General features: G+C 47.3%; 1 protein-coding gene across 1 annotated transcript; it reads left to right on the top strand.

Annotated features, from left to right (window-relative positions):
* PDXDC1 (pyridoxal dependent decarboxylase domain containing 1) lies at window positions 1-25381 on the top strand. Its single transcript, XM_084271288.1, has 23 exons — window positions 1-140; window positions 5733-5806; window positions 6317-6382; window positions 6971-7054; window positions 7864-8010; window positions 9669-9858; window positions 11650-11718; window positions 12185-12263; window positions 13075-13159; window positions 14001-14049; window positions 14157-14258; window positions 14476-14601; window positions 15793-15843; window positions 16704-16767; window positions 17105-17193; window positions 17626-17731; window positions 18818-18989; window positions 19633-19751; window positions 20492-20613; window positions 21817-21909; window positions 22007-22103; window positions 22825-22929; window positions 23694-25381. The coding sequence occupies exons 1-23, from the start codon at window positions 120-122 to the stop codon at window positions 23945-23947; spliced, it is 2364 nt and encodes a 787-aa protein (XP_084127414.1). The 5' UTR covers window positions 1-119; the 3' UTR covers window positions 23948-25381.

Raw genomic sequence — 25381 nt, 5'->3', positions numbered from 1 at the left:
TTCCCTAGGTGAGCGCGTTGCTCGCCCCTCCCGCCGCGGCCTCGTCAGCGCTGCCAGCGTGGAGCCGGCCGGGACTGAGGCGGAAGCGCCCGGCGGTGCGCAGCGGATACCCGCTGGCCATGGACGCCTCTCTGGAGAAGGTCTGCGGGGAGTGCCGGGGCGGGCGCGGCCCAGGGGGACGGGGCAGCGGGGGGCCGGAGCGGCGCTGAGGCGCGGCGGGCTCCGAGGGGCCAGCGGGCCCCGGCGGCCGCGTCGCTGGCGGGCCGGTTGGAGCCGGGGCCGAGGGGCGGCGGCGGCGTCCGGCTCCGCCGGGGGGGCGGCCGTGCCCGAGTCAGCCTCGCGTGGGGCAGCCTGGAGCCGGCAGCAGAGCCCCCGGATGGGCCCTCCCTGCCCGGCCGCGGCGCCCGGCCTCCGCCGCTCGGGTGAGCGCCGGCTGCGCGGCCGGGTCCTCAACAGGCTGAAGAGCTCCCGGGAAATGCATTAAGGAACGGACGGAGCTCCTGAGGGGGCAGAGCGCCCCGCAGCAGGACGGTGAGCGCTGCCGGACCCGGCTGTGCACCTGTACCGGAGGTGCTGGCGGCCCGTGTCCGCTCCCCCCCGCGCGGTGCGCTGCACAGAGCAAATATTGATTCTGCGGCGCTGGAAGCGCCTGGCAAAACATGTTCTGCCTTTGTGCCTGTGAGTCAGAATCCGGCAGAGTGGTCTGGGACCCGCCGCTTCCTCTGGCCGCTCCAGCAGCCCGCCCTGGGAGCGGGGCCCGGCGCCCGCTGTGCTCCAGCAGCCCGCCCTGGGAGCGGGGCCCGGCGCCCGCCGTGCTCCAGCAGCCCGCCCTGGGAGCGAAGGGCCGGTGCTGCTTCTCGCCAGGACAGTGTACGTTTGGAACGACTTAGGCCTTAGGTGCTTGGGAGGTGTCAAAGCATCCTTCCCCTTGCGTTGTGCACCGTACCCAGCATGTCTGGTCGTCACTGGAATTGGCCAGAGGTGTTTGCATGGGACGTGTGCTGGTGACAGGAGCAGTGCAGGCAGGACGTGGCTTTCTGATGTGGTTAGTGGCCTGACAGGTGCCGATCCTCAAGAGGAACCCAGTGTTAAGAGAGTACCTGGTAGCCTTTAGAGGCTTCACTTCCTTGCTGGTGCTGACAAAAGTTGCAGTGACTGCTGCTTGCTTTTAAAAGCTTTCATTACTTGAGTCAAAGTTAACTAGTTTGGAATGTGGTCTTTATTAGCTGTCTCAAGCAGAATACCAGTACAAGAGGGAGTTTTCTACGGATGGCACCCCAGTACAGGGCAGGTGATTGTCCTGTAGTACTGACAGAGGCCTGGTAAACTTTGATATTCCTCATGTGATGAATAAAAGCACTGTGTAAGAATGAAATACCTCAATTTCTCAACAGAATACAAGTCCCTGCTTTGGTTATTTGTATTTTTGATATACCAAATAGTCTATAATGATGAGGGCCCTACAAAAACTTGCATGTCTGATTTTTTGAGATAGATAGATAGATGCATATAAAGAGTTTACTTGGTTACTTCCTCGTTTGCCAAGGGTTTTTCCCTAGCTACGACAGAAGCTGTAGTCTTCTGTATGATAATGTGCTGTGAAACAATTCTTGCCTTTAGCCACTTTGCCTTTAGTGCTCTCCTGAAATAGTCTTTGGTTAAGGTTGTTGTTAGTCGGTACAGTCTGCACTTTATCTGGTCCTGAGCAAGGCATATGAGAAGGCGTCTCCCTAAATAAATTTGAAATTCATCCAAGTTGGGATATGTTTATCCTCGGAAAATGTGCATCCTCTTCCCTTGCGCTTATTTGAGCGCTGTTGTAATACATCTGAGACTGGTTTTTCCTTGAACCGTGGATTCTCTCCTCGTTATGTATTCATGCATATGCCAGTGATACATTCTTTTTAACTTGTGCCAAACTTTGTCAAAATGCTGTATTTTTCTATAACAAAGACAGAATTTGGTAGGATCACTGAATTAGCTGTAGCGCACGGTGGCACTGAAGGAGTCCAGGCAAAAAGACTGCAGGAAGAAGGGCATTATTATTATTATTATTTCCTTTTCTCTTTAGTGGATGGGAAACTTTGAGAATCCAAAATGTTGTGAGATAGTACTGTGAGGAAAGCTGTTAGCAACTCTGACCCTAGGTGTGCACACCAATGACCTCATAGTTTGATTTTGCTGGTTATCTTTGTTTTATCAAACTGTTTCGGGGTTTTCTATGAATATTGTGTGTCTGTAAGTGGTATAATTAGAATTAATTTTATCTGACATCCAGAAAGTTGTTTTGGGGTGCACTTGAGTTCTTCTGGGAGCCTGTGCTAAACTTCACAACTTGGCTAACAGACCTCTGGATTTCTTAAAATTCCCCCCACTTGCATTTTAATAGAAGTGACCAATCTTCTGCAGGAGTGTAAGGTTTTGATTGTCAAATGAGTTGACTTTGGTATAGTAGGGGGAACCCTTTCCTGGTACCTTGTTGCTGTCCCCTGAACCAGAGAAAACTGCGCTGGGTTCTCGCTCAGCCGGTGACTTGTGTCTGTTGCTGCCATGCTGTGACTGCAGCATCCCGGGAACTTTGGGGAGAGCTCCTGGCTGCAGCCCTGCCTGCACATCCTGCTGCTTGCCAGGGGAGTGGTGAAGGCTAAAAGAAATGGTGCTTGCAGGTGGAAGCCCCAGTGTCCATTTCCTCCAAGCCCAACAGCTGTGGAGCAGCCAAACCTTGCCATCAGCTGAAGAGTAAACGGTGTCCCTTGGGCTGAAGAACACGGATGTTGTTTGACGATAATTTGTGGTTTTTAGTTTTGGACTGTAAAACTTTGTTCTAGGCAAATAGAGTAGCGTGGTGGTAAAATGAGGCATGCCCCTTGTGAGATAGGCACTGAGCTACACCCCTTTGCACACACAGTGGTTTGTGCAGGCTGTAGAAAAGCACTCCCTTTTGCACGTGAGGGCTGTGGCAAACTCCAGGTGCTGGTACAGGAGGCACCATTCTCCCTTTTGGATGTGTAACTAAGGGGCAGGCTTATCACAAGCAGAGAATGGTCCCTTCCTCATTCCCAGTGACCCTGAGGTGCCACACGCTCCCTCTAAAGCCAGAAGCAGCTTTTACAAAGTTCAGAGTGCTTAAAAAATTCTACTGGGCTAGTTACAAGATAGGGGAGTAGCCACAAACCAAACCTATTGCGAGCTGGCCTTGCTGGGTCGGAGAGGAGATGAGTGCTGAAGCAGGGTGGTGACTGTCAGGATTTGGGGAAGCACTGGGCTGTGGCACAGGCACCTTGAAGGAGGAAGCTGTGGTGGGTGCCTCCCTGGGCTCAAAAGGAGGTGGCACGTCTTGTAGCCCATCTGGTCAGAGGATGACTGAGCTGTGATTGATGGGATCCTGTGGCACCAGGGGAAGCACTGAGTGCAGGCACCAGGGCTAATCTCATATCACATCATCCTATCTGATGCCGCTGGTTTAACCCCCCTCAAAGCGTGTTGTCCCGTGGTTCAGAAGTGGCATTGGAGAACTTGTCCACCAGTCTTCCTAAGAACAGTTCAGGCACATGGAAAAAGTATTCTGGTTGCTGCTGACTGGACTTTATACACACTTGATCTTGTTTGCAGACTGAAGTAAAGCAACGTACCACTTTATTATGGCATGTTGTTAGAGTGTGCTCAGGACCTTCCCGAGCCCAGTAGTTCCTTGTTGCGGCTTTGCCACACCTACTCTTTTGCTGCCTGAAGTAAGCAGGCAGTTGTTGCTTCCCAGCTCCATGCCCTTAACAAGGTGAGCAGAGGAGAAAGTGTGTAAACTCAGTGTGCAGCAGGAAGAGGGTTTGGTTTCTTGGGGTTTTCTTCCCATAATTCAAAGGACAGAATAAGTTGCTGCACGTCTGCTTAGCAGTTGAGGGGGTAAAGATAGGATTCATTTGGAAAATGAGTATTCACCCTCATCAGCATTCAAAGACTCACTGGGTTTGTTAGTGTTTTGTGGAGCTTGGCCTAACTTCTAATGACTTTTAAAACTGGTTTATGTATGTGTTCCACCAGCTCGCTGGCAGAAGGGTCTCCAGCACATGTGGTCACTAGTGAGGTGGATGAGTCTCCCGGGAAGCCTGTGCAGGTTTGAATACCTGGTGCAGTGCTGGTGGGTGAACTTTGCATCTGTCACAAACAGAAGCAGCTCTCAGCCCTTTTCTCTTCAAGTATTTGGTGTGGTGCTGAGGAAGGTTCAAGTAAATAACAACCTACTGGCCATTGCTCGTGTTTTATAGCCACCTGAGCTGAAGTGTGCAGATCCTTGCTGGCAGAGGATTCTGTCCAGTCCAGTGCTCCCTCCCTTAAGGTCTGCCAGGAGCAAAGCTCATTCCTCAGGAAGTTCTCTCCAGAGTTCCTTTGGTGGGGTGCAGCTCTGGAAACCACAGAAGATGTATGGAAACATTGCCAGTGATGGCGTTTGGATTTCTCTCCTTGCTGTACCTATAAGTACCTGTCCAGTGTGGCAGTGTGTGTGTTGTTTAGTCTGGGTCATGAGGTCTTGAAACACTCATATTCCTACAGCTTTTCCTGTGATGCTTAACTCGGTGCTGGGCGCTGTAGCCAGTGGATGCTGGAGAAGCCAGAACCATGAAAACTCTTTTATTGCTAAGTGCTGGGAATTATTGTGGGAAAAGTTATTAAATACTTGCACTATTCTTTTGTTCTTCCCTCAAATATCTGTTCCTGGCCACTTCCAAAGCAGCAGGATGGAGACCTATCAATGGTGGTTTGATCCAGTGTGACCGTGCCTGGCTACTGATTCTGTCAGCCACCTACCACTTGCTGTAATCTGAGTTAAATCTCTAAATATTTTGGTAAAAATAGTCTCTGAACATATGGTAACTCTCAACTTTTTTTTTTTCTTTTCTTGATCAGTTCTTTGGATGAAAATAGTGTAAGATCCTCATGTAAACTAATCCCACTACCTCCTGTGATTAGATTTGCTCTTGTGTCTGCATCTGCACCAGCAAATATATTTGCCTGTTCAGATATTAAACTTGTTTGGGATATATTTTTTGAAAAAACAGCCCTCTCCCACCCCCCCCCAAGCTTAGCAGCAGCTACAGGGTTATCTTGAGAGGCTTTGCTTTGTGAGCCAGCCTGAAAAGAGATGCTGAGCTTCTGGGGGTGATACCGAGTACAGCCAGGAGTGCCTCGGGGTGTCGTGCTGTCGGGTGTGATGGGTCTCACCAGTGGTGGTACCTTCTGCCTTCATACTGGGGTATGTTTAGTTCTCAAGCACAGTAGGAGGTTTATTTTTCAAGCACACTGATCCAGGGGAAGTTAAGTGATTTTAAAGCTCTTCCAGCCTGACGGGCTCTTTGACAGGTGTCTGATGGTGCCTGGTTTCAGCAGTGAATTTGGGATTTTTCACTGCTTTTGTGTAGCTGGAGGGCAGTGGCTGCTGGAAGACAAGTCTTTCCTGTATGCCAGCTGTCTTCTGCAGTCAGTGTTTCCCTTTTGTCTAGTTAAAGGGTAAACTTAAAGGCACCTTTCCAGGAAGTTAAGACTAAAAATTGGTTTGAAGATACCAGAAATAGGAAAATATAGATTTGCAGGTGTGTTTGGATTAGGATTTTGTCATCTATCTTGAAAGTTACTGTTGTAAAAGTTTGACAGGGAAACCTGAACGGGAAAATGGCAGGGAAAACCCCAAGAAAAATGCTTGTTTTAAAAGAAAACCCTGTTGTTTTTTCCCCTGAAAGATGGTCGACCCTACTCTAGCAGAAATGGGAAAGAATCTGAATGAAGCAATGAAGATGCTAGAAGACAATCAGAGGTATGTGCAAAGGGTAACTACAAAAGCCAACAGCTGTTTGTGCTGAGGAGTGGTAATGTTGCTGTCATTAAGCAGGAAAGAACTTGTTTCCCACATGAAGTCACTTTGTCATTCTTATACCTCTCAAATCACCACTGATTCTCCAATGATGTGATTTTTATAATAAATGTGTATGTTTTTACTGATGTCCAGTAATATTTGGAGCAAGTCCAATGAGCCAGCTTTTTCAGAGGTGCTAGATTTTTTTATTACTGCTGTTGTGCAAGTAACTTTTCCTGTATGTATGAGACTCTTCTGTAAACTTGGTGTTTTCTGTTAAAGAATTAAACCCCAAAACTTAGGAAGTCTTAAATTCAGGCTGAGCTGCACTTCTGTGTTGTGCTCATCTGATTTGTCAGGGAAGTAGGTTGCAAGCATGTCACTATGTACTTGGGTGAGTCGAAATTGATTACATGTTTGATGTTAAAAACCATAAACTAAATCCATTGTTTATTTTTGCCTTTAATGTAGAAAAGTGGAGGAGGAAAATGAAAAGAAATACGCACGGAAGGACATTCCTGGGCCACTCCAAGGCAGGTGGGCAACAGCTTTTGTTGGATAGTGCTTTCCAGAATCTCTGAAATGCATGTAATGCCAACTGAAATGAAATCCTGAAACATTCCCCACCTTAGAGTGTGTCAGGTCACAAGTCCAGAGCAGCTTTGCTGTGCCAGAAGCTGGTGCTTGTAGGTGCTGGTATAAGAGGTGTGGAGCTGAAGCTGGGCCACGTGAGAAGTTTGGATCCTTAGCTGTTACCCTATTTGCTCTGTAGCATTTATCAATTAAATGTTGCCAAGTCAAACTTTTCAGTCTAAATGTTCAGTTTTCAGTAGAGTTGTTTTCCCCCCAGTCTGAGTTCACACTTACTGAAACTCCTACTGTATTTAAGGAGGGCTGTGATTGAATTCTTTTGGCATTAGTTGTTTCTCTGAGAGCAAGGAGCCAGTTTTGTCGCTCTGCTCAGCGTTGTGTAGAAGTGCAGTGTTGCCTTGACCTGCAACACAGTGTCCCACACAGAGTCTTCCTTAGGTACTGGTACTTTGTGGGGTTTATTTGAGGTTTTTCTCTTACCTTTTTTTTCGTTCTTTCTGTGTGGTTTTTGTGCTTCCCTCCCTGGGATGCCAGTGGCCAGGACATGGTGAGCATCCTTCAGTTAGTTCAGAACCTGATGCATGGAGAGGAGGAGGAGGAGACTTCACAGGCCTACAGGTAAAGCCAATATGGTTTATTGTATGTGGCAGATACCAGATTTCATCATTTCTTATAGAACTCAGACATTTAAGTGTGACGTTATATACCTGTGTAATGGCAGCTTGTATAGTGAACCAGAATAATGCATGAGGCTTGGCTTTCTTAAGCTTTCACTACCAATTACTGCCTTGAATTATACAAGGGAATTGTTTCTGGTGTGACCCCTCACTCTTGTTTTCTACTTTCTGAAAGTTGTTTTAAGTCTGAAAGTCTTAAAAAATTTGAATTGCAGTTTTTACCAGCTCTTCCTACAGATTTTAAAGAAAAAGGAGGGGGGAAAAGTAAATAAAATTGGTTTCTGTTTTACAGAAAAATGGAAACAACACTAAATCTGCAGAAGATCATTGAGAACTAACATTTGAAAAACAATTTGGAGATTAAAACCCCCTGATCTCAAGCAAACAGCCCCCCAGCCAAAAAGCACCCCCAAACTAATGAAAGCTGTGCCTCTAAGTTGCCCAAGTTTCCTCTGTGTGAGGAGAGGCGGGTTTGAGCCCCAGTGCAGACAGGGTGCTTGGTTCCAACCCATGCTAGCTACCAGCTGAGAGAGCAGCCAAGGTGCTACCCATGGCTGTTGTCTACAGCCACATTTCAGTAGGTGATGTGTGATGGTGGGAAGCTGGCTGTGCTGTGCTTTCCTCCTCTGCTGAATATTTAATTGTGTGTCCCCAAACTCTGCCTCTCTACAGTAAAAACATGCCCACCTGAGATTGCACTGATGTCTGTGATGTGTGCTCAGCTGGCAGTGACTGTGTTCTGGCTTGCAGGCTCCAGAATGTTGGTGAGCAGGGACACATGGCTCTGCTGGGACACAGCTTGGCTGCTTATATATCCGTGCTGGACAAGGAGCGACTGAGAAAACTGACAACAAGGATCCTCTCTGATACTACTCTGTGGCTCTGCAGGCTTTTCAGGTGAGTCACTGTGCATAACTTGTGTATGACTGGGTAGTGATAATTGTTTTTAAATATCTGTAATGGGACTGGGGATGTCAACAGATGAAACCACTGTGCCACAAACTTACAAACGCTCTTTGAGAGGTCTGAAACACATCACTTCAGCTTACAGAAGAAAAAAAAGAAACTTCTTGTTGAATGGCAGGAACTTTAGTAAAATGGTTGCCATAAAAATCCTTTTATAAGGGCTGTATAGTGGAGCTAAGGGCCAAAGTGCAGTTGCAGACCTACAGCTGGTCATATTCTTGTTTCTTGAGGCATGTGTTGTGGTGCTGAGGCTTGAGGTGCTTCCTGGTTTTAAAAGATGTTAACATCTGTGTTGCTCTTCCTGAGTCTAGTTTACTTTTCCAGTAGCTGTGAGCTGCTTCATACTTCTTAACATTTTCTGTGGCTCTAGGCAACACCAGAGGAATTTCCCTTGGCCCCTGTTAGGTCACAGAACTGTTGTGTACAGGTGAAGTACATGTTCACCTGTGGGTCTTTCCAGAGTGTTAACTCTGGGATATCCAGCAATATTTGCACATCAGATAGTCTGTGATGATCTGAGGTATTCCAGGTGTTACATAAAGTAATTGTTGAGAAATGTAGCTCTGAAATTGCCCAGGACTGCTGATGCACGTGTTGCAGACGTGTTACAAAAAGAATCTGGCTTGTGAGTTGCTTAATGGATTGACACACCCACAACTCTCACTGTAGGGGCTTCCTTTTCTACAGCTAACCAGCTGAGGGATTCCCTCAGTGTCTCATGACTCATGGCTTCTCTCTTCTTTGGTTACTTTGCTGCTGTTCTGGGCTGTGAATGTTAACGTGCTGATATGAGCTTGATTCTCAGAAGGGTTAAAAAGGGTGGGGGAGGAGCAGACACCCCCACACAGTCCCATGAGCCCCAAGGAAGCATGCCTAATAAATTAGATTGAAGCCAAAAGAGCTGTAAAATCATTAAAATATTCCAGGGGAAAAATACACTTCATTTATCTAGCTTCTCTATTTAAAACCTCTGGAAAACAGTCTTGCAGAGGGCTGAATAGATTGTGCTAAATTGTGGCCCCATTCTCAAACTCTGGAAAATCAAATCTCATCAGTAACTGTGGGTATTACAAAACACCTTGATCTGTGATTTCATAACAAAGTTTGCAGGTTTCTGCCCATTTACCTAATGTCATGTGTCTCACTGTGGTTTCACTAACAACTCAAAGAGTGTCAGGTTGTGTTTTCTTCAGAATTACCAGCCCAGGGTTTACCTATATATTGAACCCAGATGAAGCCTTGTGTGCATTTCCTCTCCTGCTCTGCTCTAGTCAGCAAGGTTTTGAACTCGGTAAAGGAAATCCTTAGGAACCCAGATGTTTCTTCTCTCTTATTTATCTCCAAGTCTAAATGAAAGCATGTACTAGGCTTCCATCATCGTTCATCTCAGCCTCTCTCATCAAAGTCTCCTACTCTGCTTTGCAGATAAAAACCCCTTCTTTCCCAGGTCACAGTTTTGCGACACCTGGGAAAGAAGAAGGGGTTTTTATCTGCAGCTGTCCTCTTTGTGAGCTGCTTGTCAGTGGTATTTCAGTCCCCAGGCTGGGCTGGTGGTGGTGTTGGTCATGTTGACTCAGCTCTTCTTGCAGGTATGAAAACGGCTCAGCATATTATCATGAAGATGATCGCGAAGGGCTCCTGAAGATCTGCCGCCTCGTCATCCACACGCGCTATGAAGATTACACAGTAGAAGGATTTAACGTGCTGTATGCTAAGCAGCCTGTCATATACATCAGTTCTGCAGCTAGAACAGGCTTGGGCCAAGCTCTCTGCAATCAGGTAAAGGGAATCTGTTGGGGTTTTAGCTGGAAGTAGAACTTCCCTGGCTGCATGCTGCCTGCTTGAAATTTAGATTCTAAAACACAGTCAGGCTTTTCCCACAAGAGACTGGTATTTGCCATACAGTCTGATACACTGCTGACAGGGTTGGGGCCAATGGCAGTTTTCCTTTAGATCCACGTGTCTGCCTGGAACTTCCACTGCTAGAAGTGAAGCTTCTTCCAGGTTCTTCCCAGTGCTGCTATATTGAGATGGTGCTCTCTGCAGCTCTCCTTTCCTTCCATGCATTTGCTTGATGCACATTCCTCATGAGCAGATTCCCTTCATCCACGTGTCTTCTTTGCCTTTCTGTGGACATAATGGGGTTTTATAGCCTATAAAATGATAGATGTTTCTAAGGCATAGGATGACGTGTCTGCCTGATGAAACACAGTATAAAAAGGGGCATTTTGAAGAGTGAGGAATGAGCTTTGGCCTCAAAACGTTGATTTTAGGAAAAGTATCTCTGCTGATTTTGAAAACTTTGGTTATTTTTCCTCATGGTGGAAACAATAGTGATGTGAGAGATCAGCGACACAGCGGGGTGGGCAGGGGAGTGAGCCTGAGGTGATGCAGCCAAACCTCTGCAAGCTGGTCATACAGAAATGTTGGTGTTGCTTTATTAATTGTGATCACAGAATTGCAGGGGTTGGAAGGGACCTCAAGAGATCATCAAGTCCAACTTAGTTATAAAAGTGAGAGGATCCTATGTGCTAACTTAAAAAGAAGAGTGATAATATTGCATTGCACTTCACATAAACTGTTGGTCATGGTGAAGAAGAACCAGTCCCAAACACACTGGAATTCCAAACACTGAGCTATTGCAAAACTCGTACTGAGTGATGCCCTGTACCCTTTATTTTCAGTAAACATGACTGGGGTTTTTAAAGGGAACAGCTGAGTGGGAAGTAGATTGTGCTGATCCCAGTTCAGAAACTTGTTTATCCCCACAACCCAGCACCTGAAAGAACCCCTTTTTTTCCTTAATTATGTTTAAAACTTGTTGGTCTGGCCATGGATGATGGTAGGCTGAGTAAGCTCATGGAGGCCACGTGCAGACACCTAACACCCAGTGCACCAGTGATGTTCTTCAGGCTTAACGTGTGCTGAAATGAATGGCCAAGCTCTTAGGGCCCTTTGTGTGCCCAGCCTTTGGGGAAGGCAGGTAACAGATCAGAAATGCAGAGTGCAGAGAAATAAAATGGTGTCATAGGTGGAACTTGGCCTCACAGATGTGGGAAGCAGCTGGGAAACATGTGTTGGGATAGATTGGTGTCTTTGGTACGCCACACGTTGCCTGTAGCTACTGTCCAAAGCTTCCTGATCAGTGTTCCCCAGCAAAAGAACTTCAGGCTGGCCAGCAAGTCAGCTGAGCCCTGTGATCCCAGCAGGCAGACTGCTCTCTGCTCAGCAGCAAAGTGACCGTGACCCTTCAGCAGAACACAGCCCGTGCCCAAACCCCACGCGTCTCACAGGAGTCATTCACTGCTGGGGCTGTGCTGGGGCTGCTGCACAGGGCACGGGCAGCTCCTGAGAGAAACCAAACGGTGACTGTGGCTTCCCATCTCTCTTGTGATTACTTTTCTCTGCTATTAATTTGATTATAAGTTTTACCAGGAACATAATACTCAGCTTTTTACTGTCTATTTACTGTGTAGTAAATATACTAGTTCTTGTGTCACTGTATATACTGTTGTGAGCACTTGAATGGAGTATGTCTCAGCTGTTGAAATTCCATCACTTTTATTGCAGCTAGGGCTACCCCTTTCTTGCATGTGCCGTGTGCCTTGTAACACTATGTTTGGATCTCAGCATCAAATGGTGAGTTTGTCTTCTGTAAGAGCTCTCTTTTGTTAATTCAAAAACACTCACTAAATGAATGTCAAGTATGTTTGTCAGGAAAAGCTGATTAATGTACTTACTTTACAAATTGTAGATTGAAATCTTCTAAAAAGCTGGCACCTTGTATCTTGGTTTTGGCATTTGTAAGGTGTTTTGAATGGCAGATCATAAGGTGTTTTTTTAGAATACGTGTACCCAGAGGTGTGTTTACAAACTGCACCATGGGTTTGTGGGGTGTTTTTGACACATGCTTTATCTGACCTCTGGGTGGTTTTACCTTTGGGAAGAAGAAGCTGCCAGCCACAAAGATGGGCACTAAGAATGTCTTCTGGAACTTCAGAGTGCTGTCTGTTTTCACTCTGAATGCATTTCTCCAGCATAAGCAATTCTGTGTTGTTTGTTAAAACATGTTTCTCAATACATACCCTTTTCTTATTGATAACAGGATGTTGCTTTGTTGGACAGAGTGATTAAAGATGATGTTGAGGCTGGAAAACTGCCTTTGCTGCTTGTGGCCAATGCTGGTAAGTGCTGTGGATAAACAAGAACAAAACATGCCATTTCCTTAATATGTAAAATCCAAAATAAAAACCTATTTTGTTAAACAGCTCAGTGGTGGCATGTCAGGAAATGCCAGGAAACATCTTAATGACCACATATTATGGCTTAACCTGGCAAGCAGCTAAAACGCACAGCCATTTGCTCAGTCCTCCACCCCAGTGGGATAGGGGAGAGAATTGAAAAGAAAATAGGCAGAACTCATGGGCTGAGATAAAGACAGTTTAGTGGCACAGAAAATTAAGATAATAATAAGAACAATAAAAGAAAATACAAACCAGGTGATGCACAGCACAGTCACTCACTGCCCAGAGCCGGTGCTCAGGGAGTTCCTGAGCCATGCTGCCTCCAGACCAGCTCCCAAGCTCTCTCTGGAGCATGATGCCATATGGTATGGAATATCCCTATGGAATATCCCAGCTGGCCTGACCGTGTCCTCTCCCAGCACCCCCAATTTCTTCTTGGTGGGGCCATGTGAGAAGATGAGAAGTCCTTGGCTGCTTGGCAGCAGTTACAACTTGCTGAGTCTGCTAGTGCCTGGGACATGGAGCTTTCCATGTATTTTTGAGATACAATGACAAGCACAACAAATACTGTTTTTGTCTGGAATTCCAGTTCCTTGTAAGTCATGATGATACAAAATTCTGCAGTGGGCTTTTCTTAAACATCCTCTTTCCTGCTCTTGTGTGACTGACAGCAGTACAGGAGGGCCCCTTACCTAGAGTCCTAGTTTGCATGCTTATCCTTTGTCATTGCCTTTCTTCCTTGTCAACAAAGGGACGCCAGGTGCTGGGCACACAGACAAGCTTGGCCGGCTGAAGGAGCTTTGTGAGCAGTATAACATGTGGCTCCACGTGGAAGGGTATGAAACTTCAAACTTCATTTCTGTGTGACTGTATTTGTTTAAAAGCCCATTTAATGGACAGCACATGACCTCACAGCTAAGCAGCCAGTAGAAGGTGACAGGGCCATCTCTATTTTCATATTAAGGGTGTTATACAGTTATAATTTGGTCACTGTGTGAGGGATGGATTGTATTATGTATGTGGGAATAATTAACTGGAGTAGCTTTCAGTGCAGGTCAATGATTAATCATAGAATCATAGAATCTTACTACTCAGATGGCAATCTTACCTACCCCTGCTTTGAAGAGCTTGGGGTGCAGATAGACATAGCACAAATCAGAGGAGATGATATATGGTGGTTACTGAGAGTGAGAAAGGAGAATGAAACGGGTGTGGAAGAGATGACACTTGAATGCAGGCTGCAAGAAGACTGCTGTGAGTACAGTGTGCAGCCTAACTGGGTGAAGGATTACACCAAGAGGAGAAGAAATTCCAAGAACTTGGACAGTGCTAAGGAAGACTAGAACTATTTATGGCTTTGAGCCTGGAGTATAGATTGTTTCATTTTCTAGTGTTACATTTGCATGGTGTTTTTCTGGTACCGAATTGATGCTGAATTATGGGTAGGACTTAGGGGATGATTCCCCAAAGGTTGGACTGAAACAAGTTTAGATTGAAACAGATGTTTACTTTTGGGTTCTCAGTCTTGGAATGCTACATAGCAGCATCTACTGCCTTGTTAACGAAAAATATATTACAAGAATTACCTCCATTTACACATCATCATGAGATAGTTTAACTGAAGATTGAAATGCTCTCAATACATGTTTAACGTGCTAAACCTGCTTTATTTTCTAGTGTGAATCTGGCAACTTTGGCTTTGGGTTATGTCTCCTCTTCTGTTCTGGTATGTTTTACTGTATCTAGGGATTTAATAATGTTCTGTAGGTTTTAAGGTCCTAATCTAACCAGAATATCTATGCCTTACGTTCTGCTTATTGCAATAACCTGCAGGCTGCTACGAAGTGTGACAGTATGACTCTTACTCTGGGCTCCTGGCTGGGCCTCCCAGCTGTGCCTGCGGTGACACTCTACAGACATGAGGATCCATCTTTGGTATGTTTAACTTCTCTGCTGATATTCTTGAGATCTTGAGACTTTAATACTTTGATCATGCTGTAGTGTCTTGTTCTTTGTAAGCATCTAAATTATAATTTGCAAAAGCTCCCCTCTTTCAGCTGTGATGCACTCCCTGGGGGTGAGGGGGAGGACAAAAATGGAATAACTGGAGAGGTTAACAGTGGTTGGTTTGCTGTTGTGTTTTCCTCTCCAGTCCTTAGCAGCTGGGCTGACGTCGAGTCAGGCCGTAGAGAAGCTCCGTGCCCTGCCGCTGTGGCTCTCCCTGCAGTACCTGGGCCACGATGGGATTGTGGAGAGGATAAAGCACGCCTCACAACTAGTAAGCAACAGCTGCTTGGCATGTTGTTAGTGGATACATTGCTGCCTTGAGTCTGGGTCAAAAAACTGATCTAAAGAGTTTGGTCTCCAAGCAGAAGCAAAGTTCAGATTGTAAGGCGATGCTCAGATGGCCAGTGACTGTTTCACAATGCTATTAACACATCTTCTTTACTTTTGTCATGTGTTGTAGAGGAATCAACCCCAGATGCTGTAGCCATTGACAGTACAGCACAATGGGTCATACTGTGTTGCAGACAGGTTATGAAAGCAGGGTAGTGTTTGAGCAAGGGATGTGCTTTTACTGTTAGATCATATATTACATTTTCTTTAATGAGAATATGTAATTCTGTCTTCTTTCTGAACAGGAAAATAACATAACTATGCTCACTTCTGTGTTTTAACTGTTTTGCTTGAAAGCTGTTCAGAGAAAAACTTTCCTATTCTCCCCTCCTTGGCATCGTGTTGGTTTCAGCAATGGCAGATTACAAATGCCTGACAAAAAGGACTCAGCACGTTTCTTCTGATGCAGCGTGGCAAGCAGGCTGTTCGTGAAGTTGAGTCCTTAACCTACTAAAAATGAAGGCCCAATATCATGTGTTAGTTTAAAAATACATTGTTATCTGCAGAGCACTCTGTCCTGAAAGGTGTGCAGCGCTGGCTAAAAATTCAAAGGGTGGCAGAATGGCACAGGAAGGTTCTGCAGTGGACAGTGCAGAAGCTGTTGGCAGGAAAGGCCTAAAAGAGTGACACAGTATCATTAGTTATTCAGATTTTGTGGCATCTATGATTGATCTTAGCTTCTATAATAGGCTATTAATAGTCTTAAACCACAATGTAAGAATGTCTTTTCTAATGACAGTAATTTAGAAAGCCCTCATAACCACTTGCAGCAGTAGCTTAGAGAAAATGAACTGTTCTGCCCTGGGCTGTGCTTTAGATAGTGAGCAGGCTTTGTCATCAGTACACCCAGAAAACCACTCTGTAGCAGTCAGTGCTTTACTCAAACCAAAGTACTCTTACGTTACATTCAAAACTTAAAAATAAGAACTGGATGAGCCTGACAAGCTGTAGGGGTTGGTTCAGAAGTAGAAATGATGGTAGGGATTTCTTAATGGTTTTTAGAATAACTTTCAACTTCTAAAACTGTGTGTTTGTCTCTTCCTTTTGTTTCCCTTCTGCTGTGGTCGCTCAGAGTCAGAGGCTGCTGGAAAACTTGAAAAACCTGGATTTCATTAAAACTTCGGTACAGTCTACATTTAATATGTTGGTTATGTAGCTTAGTCTTTGCCTGCTAAATGGTAAATTTGATGTAAAAATATTTAAAACTATTACTTAAATCCTAGCCCTTGTTTTGAAGCTGCTTGGTGTCTTTCTAATGAAAACCATTGTGTGTGACCACAGGTTGTATCTGTTCTGCTCCTGTGCACTCAGGCGCTTGGTGGAGCTGACAGAACAACATCCAGGGGCTTTTTCCACGGGTTGATGGCCTTCCATGTGACATGGCTTTGTTCAGTAATGCATTTAGGAAACCAGTTTCCATTAAAGCTCTCTAACACGTTCTGGCAGCACCTTACTCAGATGCTGAGAGCCCTGTGACACTGTACCCAAAAGTTATCCCAGCTGAGGTTTTTATTCCAGAAAGAGTTGCAGAAATTACATCTAAGGTATTTGTTCCAATTTCAGTTCCTCTGAGATGTGTCTTGTTCAACAGGGTTTGGCAGGTTTACTCCCTTTCCCCTCCCCTCCCCCCAATTTTGATTCCTGATATATAGAAAACGCATCCAGCTTAGATTTCTGGGGCATGGACCATTCTGAGTGACAGTAACCATTTTTGTAAAGGTTGCTTTTACAAGAGTATTGGTGGCTGTGGGAGCTCAAGTTTCTTTGTAATGTTTGTATCTGAAAATACTTCAAGCTACAGAAGCTATTCAGCACAGTGTGTTTGTGAATGGACACGCTTAGGTTTATTGCCTCATAGTGCCCAGACTTTTTTTATGGCTGTCAAAACAAAATGCCCTCCTTTGCTCAGCCACCTAAGGATGCATATGCAGTGTTAGAGCTTTAAAAGCTGTGTAAAACCATATATTTTTAATTTTTTTTAAGGTTGAAGATGAGCTGAGTTCACCAGTGGTGGTTTTCAAGTTCTTCAGGGAATATTCAAACAGAGGTATGTGGCTTACAAACAAAAGCCCTTGCTCTGTAGGGTTTTTTTAAAACTACTAATCAGTACAATTAATTTGATGAGGTAAATGTTATGCAGTGCCCTTAAAAAGGGTGTGTTTTTGAAACAAGTGTATTCAGTGCTCTAATTCTAGTATTTGTCATGTTCTATATACGTTTAAAGGAAAACCAGTCCTTGTTAGTCTGCCTGAAGTCCAGTACATAGTGTGGCTGTGTTACACTACTAGGAAATGCCATTGTCTTCTATCTAAATTCTAGGTTGCCTTTTGTTTAATTAAGTAAATAAAACCCCACTTGTGTGATTCTTGTATCTTTGGATTCAGATCAAACGTCACATGCTGCACAGGCCTCAACTCTTCAGCACCCCATAATAAGCAATGAAAGGCACGTTTATGACACTTTCAATCAGTGGGTAAGATGCTTTTTCTCTTTAGAGGGAAAAAAGTGGTGTCAGGGCTGTGTCTGGGGCTCCCCAGTAGCTGCAGCCCTGGGGCAGACTGGTGTGGGGCCTGCCCTTGGCCTGGTGGCCTTTCCAGATCCAGTGGGTGCTTTGGGTTAAAAAGGTGCCTTTGCTCAGAGGCAGAGTTGCTTTGATTGTGGTTGTTTCACCTCAAATTACAACCCAAGGGCTTACTGCATCTTCAGGTCTAGGAGCAGGTGTCCCCTTGTGGGAAGGCCTGGCTTTGGGAAGGGTGTAGGACCTTGGCAGTGTGAGGGGCGGCCAGAGCCCTGTTCCCTTGGTCTTGTGGGAAGGCCTGGAGGCTTTGGGAAGGGTGTAGGACCTCAGCAGTGTGAGAGACAGCCGGAGCCCTGCCTGTACTTCACCTCTGCCTTTTGCCTTCAGCTAGGAGAGCAGCTGGCACAGTTGGCTCCTGCCAGCGGGGTTGATGTGGTGGAGCTGGAGGACGAAGGCACGTGTGTGCGCTTCAGCCCGCTGATGACCTCTGCAGGTAACACTCACTTCCCCTGGCTGCTGGGAAACTGGGCTGGGCTCTAGAGCTGTGGAACAGACTCCTGGGGAAAGCAGATGTGTGTAGGGAACCCATTAGTGTAGTCACTTGTGGTGAGGATTTTGTTACAAGCAAAGCAAACCTGTCTCAGCTTTACCATCCTGTTGTGCCTCGGCAGCGGGTGCGTCAGAGGTGGCTCAGCTGCTGTGTGTGACGCTGCCTCTGCAGAGACAGCCTTCAGCTCATTTTTAAAGTCATTGGGAAAAATGAGGGGAGAAGCTCTTTATTTCTGACAGTTGCAAGAGGAATATGAAGGGTAACTCACCCTACCGTCCTCTCGGCTGCCTAACGCGAGGAGATGACGTTTGACTTTCCACACAGGCGTTCCAGCATGGTGCTGGTGTTCACAGAGTAACTGCCTAACTACATGAATTATTTACTAAACCTCAAGGTTTTTCTGCAGTGACTGATGTAGGAGGGAAACAAATTTAAATCTGTGTTGTGGAAAGTGTCTGAGATCTCCTGTTCAAGCCAGCACCATGCAGTCCCTTGTTTAGACTCAGCAGATGCACAGAGCGATGTGCAGGGGCTCGGGGTGATGTGTGGTATCTCCTTTTAGCTTGTGTGGGGTGAACAGCTTAGGCTGTGCTTGAGAGGACCCTAGCACACACAGGAAAGGAGATTTAAAATAAAGTTCTTGCTGCTGCTCTGATTTATTTTAATTTTTAAAGTTTTATTGCTTTTACCCAGCATGGAATCTAGTGCATTATCTGCTGGGCTGTGGGAAGAGGACTTCTGATGGCTGCTGATATAATGAAGCAGGGTGCTGTCCCTGCTAGTTTGTAACATCAGAAAACCCTTTTCATTAGCTTTTTTTTTTTTATGAAGTCTTTTGCACTCTCCCTTTTTCTGTGTCAGTGGCTAGAGCACTGAGGAAGAAACACTGACACAGAGGAAGGCATTCCAGTGCTCCCTGGAGATGGTATTTACGGTTGCCTTAGCGGGGTTTCTTTAGAGATGACCTCCCTCATTCAGACCTCTGTGTGTCCCTTCACTCTTACTGCTCACTAACACATGGCCCTTCAGTTTTAGGAACTGAAATACAAGACGTGGATCAGTTAGTAGACTGCCTAAAAATGAAGATACCTGTGCTGACAAGCACGCTGCAGCTGCGGGAGGAATTTGAGCAAGAAGTGAGAAGAACAGTAGGCCTGTTGTATATTGAAGATCTCAGCTGGCCAGGATTGGGGGTTGTAAGGTAAACCTTTCAGGATTGCCTTCAGTGTACATTTGGATAGCTGTGCACTAGCAGAGAGGAGCTGCGAGCTCTTTAGCAGTGATTTGGGTGTATTGTTTGCTGAGTAGTGGCTGGCTTTGCACCCAGTTGAAGCTTTTAAGTACTTTTTAAAGCATTGCCTTTTAATGTTGCTTGGTTTGAGGTTTTTTTTTTTAAATTTATCTTGTTTTCTTAAGAAAAGCTGAAGAGCTGTTTTAGCAAAATTAGGGCAACACTTCTAATACTGGAGGCAGTGTGTGGATGTGTTAGGTGTATATGTAATATGCAAATGCATCCTACTGGGTAACTGCAGGGTTCATCTCTAATGGGATTCAGTAATGTACTGAATAAAACCCTTCCAGGATCTGTTCTGGTCCCCTGATCCTGCCTGTTGGACAGGATTCTCTCTAGTCAAAGCAGCTGAAGGATAATCAATATATTGCTGAGGAATCTGTTGTCTTCAGCTTGTGACAGCAAACCCCAGCCCCAAGCCTCAGGTGGCCAAAGCCAGGAAACTGGTTGAGCTGAGCTGTAATGTTTTGAGGGGGTTGGTTCATAAACATGCTAAATGCACAGGGCTCTTTGTGTGTCCTGCCAAGTGAAATGGCTGTCTCTTGGGTTACAGGTACAGCTACCACAGCGATGGAAAGAATGATGACAAGCAGGAAAAGGAGCTGGAAAAAATCAATACAGAGCTTCTGAAGAAGCTGAACGAGCTGGAGTCTGACCTCACCTTTTCTCTGGGTAACTGCACTCCTTAAAACCTCCTGTGAAGCCAGTAGTGGTTCTGTGGGTCCCTGTGATCCAGGATTGCTCTGCTGCAGAGCTGGTTATGCTAGAAACACCTGTACCTGTGTCCTGCTTGGCCCTGTTGCAGTTGGTAAATGTTCCATGGGTGAGCAAGGTGCCCTCTTCTCAGAGGCACTTGTGAAAGTGGCATGTGAGCAGCTGGGCTGGAAAGGGTTCCCTGTCCCCTGGACAGGAGCTGCTGTGCCCTGCTCTGAAAGGGAGCCTGTCTGTCAGTACCAGAGGGGGTGAAAAGCAGATCTCAGTCACAGCCCACTGGCCTGTGTGTAGATTAAAACCTTGAGCTGACCTTCAAGGTCACTGGCAGCCCTAGTGCCACCTCACAGCTGAAATAATGTGCACTTGCTCCCTGGGAGCTCTGGTCCTTTGTAGTCAGCTGTCAGAAATGGAGCAGCCTGGAACTGTGGAGCTGAGTGACCTGAGCCTGGCCGGGAGGCACATGTCTGAAGGGTGCAGGCCCTTGGCTGTGTGAAATACCCTCCTTCCTGGATTAGATGTCGTTTTCTCTCTTTGAAAACAAACCACACTGAAATTCCTTAGTCTGCTTAATTAATACCTGTGCAGATCCTGCCCTTAATGACTGCAATGAGTGTGTGTGCTGGGCACTCGTGTGTTGCCCTGGCTGTGAGGATGCACTTCTGTACCTGAGGAAGCCATGATTCTCCCTGTGCTCACAGGGCCAGAGTTTGGAGGGCAGAAGAACTGTGTTTATATTGGCATGGTGACTGAGGATCTGGACGTGTCTGAGTTGGTGGAAACCATTGCAGCCACGGGCAGGGAAATCGAGGAGAACTCCAGAGTACGTATTAACGAGCCCCAGAGCGTTACTGTACCACCTCTCTTCCCCTTCCATGTTGGCTTCAGGGCATGGTTTTGTTCTTTGTGAAAGTAAATTGTATTGATGGCAGGAAGCTGTATTAATTACTGTGGCAGGAATGATCTGTGTCCACATCAGGAGAACTTCTGTTACAGGGTTATGATAGTCTGAGGATGCCTCGATTTATGCTGCTGTCCTGGGTGCAGTAGTTCTAATGAGAAACTCCAGTAGTACTGAAAAAGGCTCATTTTATCATGGAAATTTCAGCTGTTTGGGGGAAAAGAAAGGAAGGTGGGACTTTAAGATAAGGCTGTGCCCTAAAATGTGTGGAAAAGATGTAAATTGGTGGCTTAAAACTAGAAATTACTAATTGTCTGTTGAAGTAATAAAGCTGCTGGTGTAACTCCTTGTAAAACACTTACCTGATGGTGTTCTCTGGAGTGGAACTCTGGAATGGCCTGCATCCCCAGTGACCAGTTATCCTCTTGTACCTCCAGTCTTGGGTGTTTCATTTCATCCCTAAATATAAAGGGAAGCCCTTTGCCTGTTCCTGCCCACAGGAATATGGTGATTTTGGGAAGGAAGCTTCAGTGGGGGTTTCTGGAGCCTTTGCTTGCTCCCTGTGCCGCTTGGAGGGAGAGGTGAAGGGATGTTTGCATGTAGAGTGCCTTTTTGACCCATGGTGGTGGAGGGATTAGGAGCCCAGTGTTGGAATTCTGGCCCATGAAGCTCCATGGGAGGGGCAGAGTCCTGGAGGACTCAGTGTAGTCCTTGGCACTGACAGATCTTCCACCCTTGATCTGAGCCTGCAAGGCAGAACCAGCCTGAGTGTGACACTCACATCAGTGACATAAGTGAAGTTGGGTTCCAGAGGGAAGCCTGGAGGGGAACACCCCTACCTCAGTATCAGCCAGTCCTTAGAGCTACAGAAGTGTGCTGAAAGGCAGAGCCAAAGCTTACTACCTTGGGCTCTGAATGCTGTCCCACTGACCCTCCTGGTGGTATGGAGCTTGGGGTGTATCCTGAGGACCCCACAGTCAGCCTGTACAGAACAGTGGTTGTCAGATACTGTCATGAATTAGACAATTACCTGCCTGCTGTGTTTGCATCCTCAGAACCTGTGTATAAAGACAGTTTCAAGGCCGAGCAATACCTATAGTGTAGTTTAATCTCTGTTTTTATTAGCTGCTGGAGAACATGACGGAGGTGGTTAGAAAGGGGATACAGGAAGCACAACTGCAGCTTCAGAAAGCAAATGAAGAGCGACTTCTGGAAGAGGTAAGGCTGTGAACAGGAGTTCCTGCTGTAACTGGAGAGAACTTGCCAGGGCGTGGGCAGTTGCTCACCAGCCAGTGTGTCATTGTGTCCTTTGCAGGGGCTGCTGCGACAGATCCCTGTGGTGGGCTCTGTGCTGAACTGGTTTTCTCCATTTCAAGCCTCACCAAAGGGCAGAACGTTTAACCTCACAGCAGGTAGGACTTGGTGCAGCTGTAGCTGCGTTACGCTGGTGCCAGACCCATTTTTCCACTAAACCAGCAACATGCAGTCTGGTGCTGACTTGTTGTGACACAACCTTCTCAAAAGGATGTAAAAACATGCCCATCACCACTTCTCTAGCACCCAGTCAGCCTTCTGACCCCTCTGGTGCAGTTCCCATGATGTTCTCACTTGCTGGGTCCCATGAAACATGCTGGACACAGGCGCTTATTAACAGAGGAACTGCTGTGACCTCCTGCTGCAGGCGCTGCGAGGGCTTACCAGCCAGTCAGACCCAGAACAGCCCAGCACTCTCTCTGTCTCCAAACCAGGAGCAAGGCTTTCTGCTGGCCTGGGGCTCCTCCTTTCCAATTTGTGGGGCACCAACTGGAAGGTTCTCCCTGAGAACCCTTCCCCCTCGTAGCTGGCACCTTCCCAGGGCCGCAGAGCACAGCTGGGAGCACATCTGGTGCCCAGGGGAGTAGGGAGGGGACATGGCAGGTAGCAGTGTGGCGCAGGGAGAGTGCTGGGACTCGGCTTGTCTGTGTCACTCGGCACTCTTGTCTACGGGCACATGGACACTGGTTTTGGTCAGGTGGCAGCTGCAGTTTCAGAACAGCCACAAGCCCAGGACTGTTCTGTACCCCATGAACACAGACGAACAGGAAACTTGACGAGTTTGTGCTGCCTCCAACTTACACTGGTTTTGACCTGCAGGCTCTTTGGAATCCACAGAATCCACATACGTATCTAAAGCCCAGGGAACAGGCACTACTCCACCACCCACTCCTACGTCCAGCCTTGCAAAGCAGAGACTTCCCGGTAAGCTTCCTCCTCCTGTTTCTGAACCTGGCTGTGAGGTGTGGGAGCTGTGTGACATGGGACAGTGGGTGTGATTCTCTGCCTTCCCTCATACCCGGGCCCAGTGCTTGTCTCCTCCTGCCCTCAGTGCCCTGTAAAAGCCTTGATCTCAAGGGGTCAGGGAGCACCTGCCCTGTTTTCTGTCTGGCACTATAGGAGGTGGTTGTCCCACTGACTGACAACCACCCCCAAGGTCTGGGATCTTTGCTGGAAGGTAACTGAGGCTGCAGACAGACCGGCCCAGGGCTGTATTTGTGCAAAAGCCTGAGCAGTGTATAATCGCCTGTTTGAGCAGCTGCCCTTCTGCTGCTACCTAATACTTCTGTGGCCAGTCATTGTGAGGTGAAGGGCTGTGACATCTCTGGCACCTTTTGTGCAGTCCTGCTAGTGATCTGTGTTGATCTTATTGGTGGGAAAGCTCCAGTTTACCCCTGCTTCGAGGCAGCCTGTGGCTTTTGGTCCAAGGTTGTACCCTGGAACATCACTGCACGTGTAGGTGGCTCGTTTTCCAGCTGGATTTTAACAGCCCATGGGTACAGGCTGAAAGGTGCTGGTGCACGATGTAGGTACCAGTGACCGCACGCAGGGACACCTGCACTTGGGCTGCAGGTAGAGCCCAGACCTGTTTCTTGGCAGGGGCAGAACTTGGGTGCTCTGTGTGAGTGGTGGGGGAGCTGCACCCATCCTGCTTCCTCACCCGTCCTGATCCCTCTAACGCTTCACAGGTCAGAAGATCTTTAAAAGGTCTGTGAGAAGCTCTGACACGTTCAGCGAGACCAGTTCCATCAGCCACTGTGACGACCTGGAGAAGGCGGATCCGAGACCCCCGGCCCTGTCCCCCAGCCAAGAGCAGGGACCCTGGGAGCCGGAGCAGCTGGAGGAGCGGAGAGAGGGGACGCAGGTGGATGGTGAGGACGTCCAGAGCGACCAGCCGCCGGGTGACTGCGCGAGGGCAGAGGAAGGGGACAGTCAAAGATAGAGGCCGACTGGCGGCTGTCAGACTCTGCGGAGGACGCACGTGCCCTGGGAGCGGCTGTCGGTGACGCGCTGGGGACGGAGCGGTGCCACACACTAACGGTAACAACTGCTGGCGCTCACTCACTGGGGTTTTGCACAAATAGAGATCCCCGGGGGCCAGGGATTTGTCTGTTCGTCCACTTGTTACAGTCGCTTTATTCCTCCATGTCAGTGTCACCACAGCGCACGTGGCATTTATTACGTGCTCATACCCGTTTGTGAGAACACCCGGCAGTTCCCCTCCTGTAGGACCAAGCATGACCATAGTCGCTAACTGATCAGCGTAGGCCAGATTAATGCAGCTGTACCAGTAATTGCAAAGTGATTTATGTTAATACACTAAAGAAAAAAATCACCTGCCAATTGTTCACCTTTTTAACACTTCAACATCTTGCTGCCTCCTCCATGCCCTGACGAGCGCTGCGGCCCTGGAGCGCGGTGAGCGGGGCTGGAGGCCCGTGCAGGTCGGAGTGGCCGAGCAGGACTTCGCCATCAGCTGTTCGTCTGAGGCCCTGGGCACTAACCCCACAGCCTGGCCTTTAGGACAGACACAGTGCCTCTGCATGCCCCAGCGCCACCCTGCTGCTCACCGGCCCAATGTTCCTTTCCTTTGCACGCCACTTACAAACCAAATACTACCGGACACATGTCTGTAGTGTAACTGGAGTTCTTTCTGTTGTGTGGTTTTAAAGGTAGTTGTAGTAAAGCTTGAAAACCCGATACATTTGTCATGGTTTCAGCACTTATTTTTTCAGTACCTTACCTATGGTAGGCATTGCACAGGCTCCAAGCAGTTCCAGCTGGTATTTACACTACAGCCAACCTTCGCAGCGCCCGGGGCTGCCTCAAGCGCCAGCCATGCTTCAGGTAAATCAGAGGTTAATGTGGGGAAGTCCAGGGCCCAGCCCCAGTTACCTGAATCGCTCTGGTGCCAATTTCCCCAGCCCCTTGGGGCCAGGAGCTCCGGGGAGACGCTGAGCTCCAGGAAGCCAACTGGCTGCCAGCTGCTTCTTGGGGGTTTGAGGGCTGTAGCGGGGCAGGACCGGCGCTGCCCGTCAGCTGGGCAGGGCCTGGCTTGTACTGGTGCCCAGCTGGGGGGCGGCCCTGGGAGCCCAGGGGGGTGGGTGCCTTGGGTGTGGGGCGCGGTGCTGTTGGGGTGACCTATGTAAATCGGTGCAATTTTTCTAAGTGCAAAAACAATGAAGTTGACTCGTCTTCCTTACTGGTTTCTTTGGTGCAATGAAGTATGGTAATAGAGTAATCAGCTGGGGATGGAGTTACCACCACAAGGATTGATTTTTAATGTTTTTATATCTGGAAGTGTCAAACCAGTCCTTTTGTTGGAATGAGCTTCATTCTTTAGATACGATCTGAATGTTTCAATAAAGATTCTTCA

This window comes from Gallinula chloropus (assembly GCF_964237585.1).
Source record: "Gallinula chloropus genome assembly, chromosome: 15".
Taxonomy (NCBI): domain Eukaryota; kingdom Metazoa; phylum Chordata; class Aves; order Gruiformes; family Rallidae; genus Gallinula; species Gallinula chloropus.
This window is presented reverse-complemented; position numbering and strand designations above follow the sequence as displayed.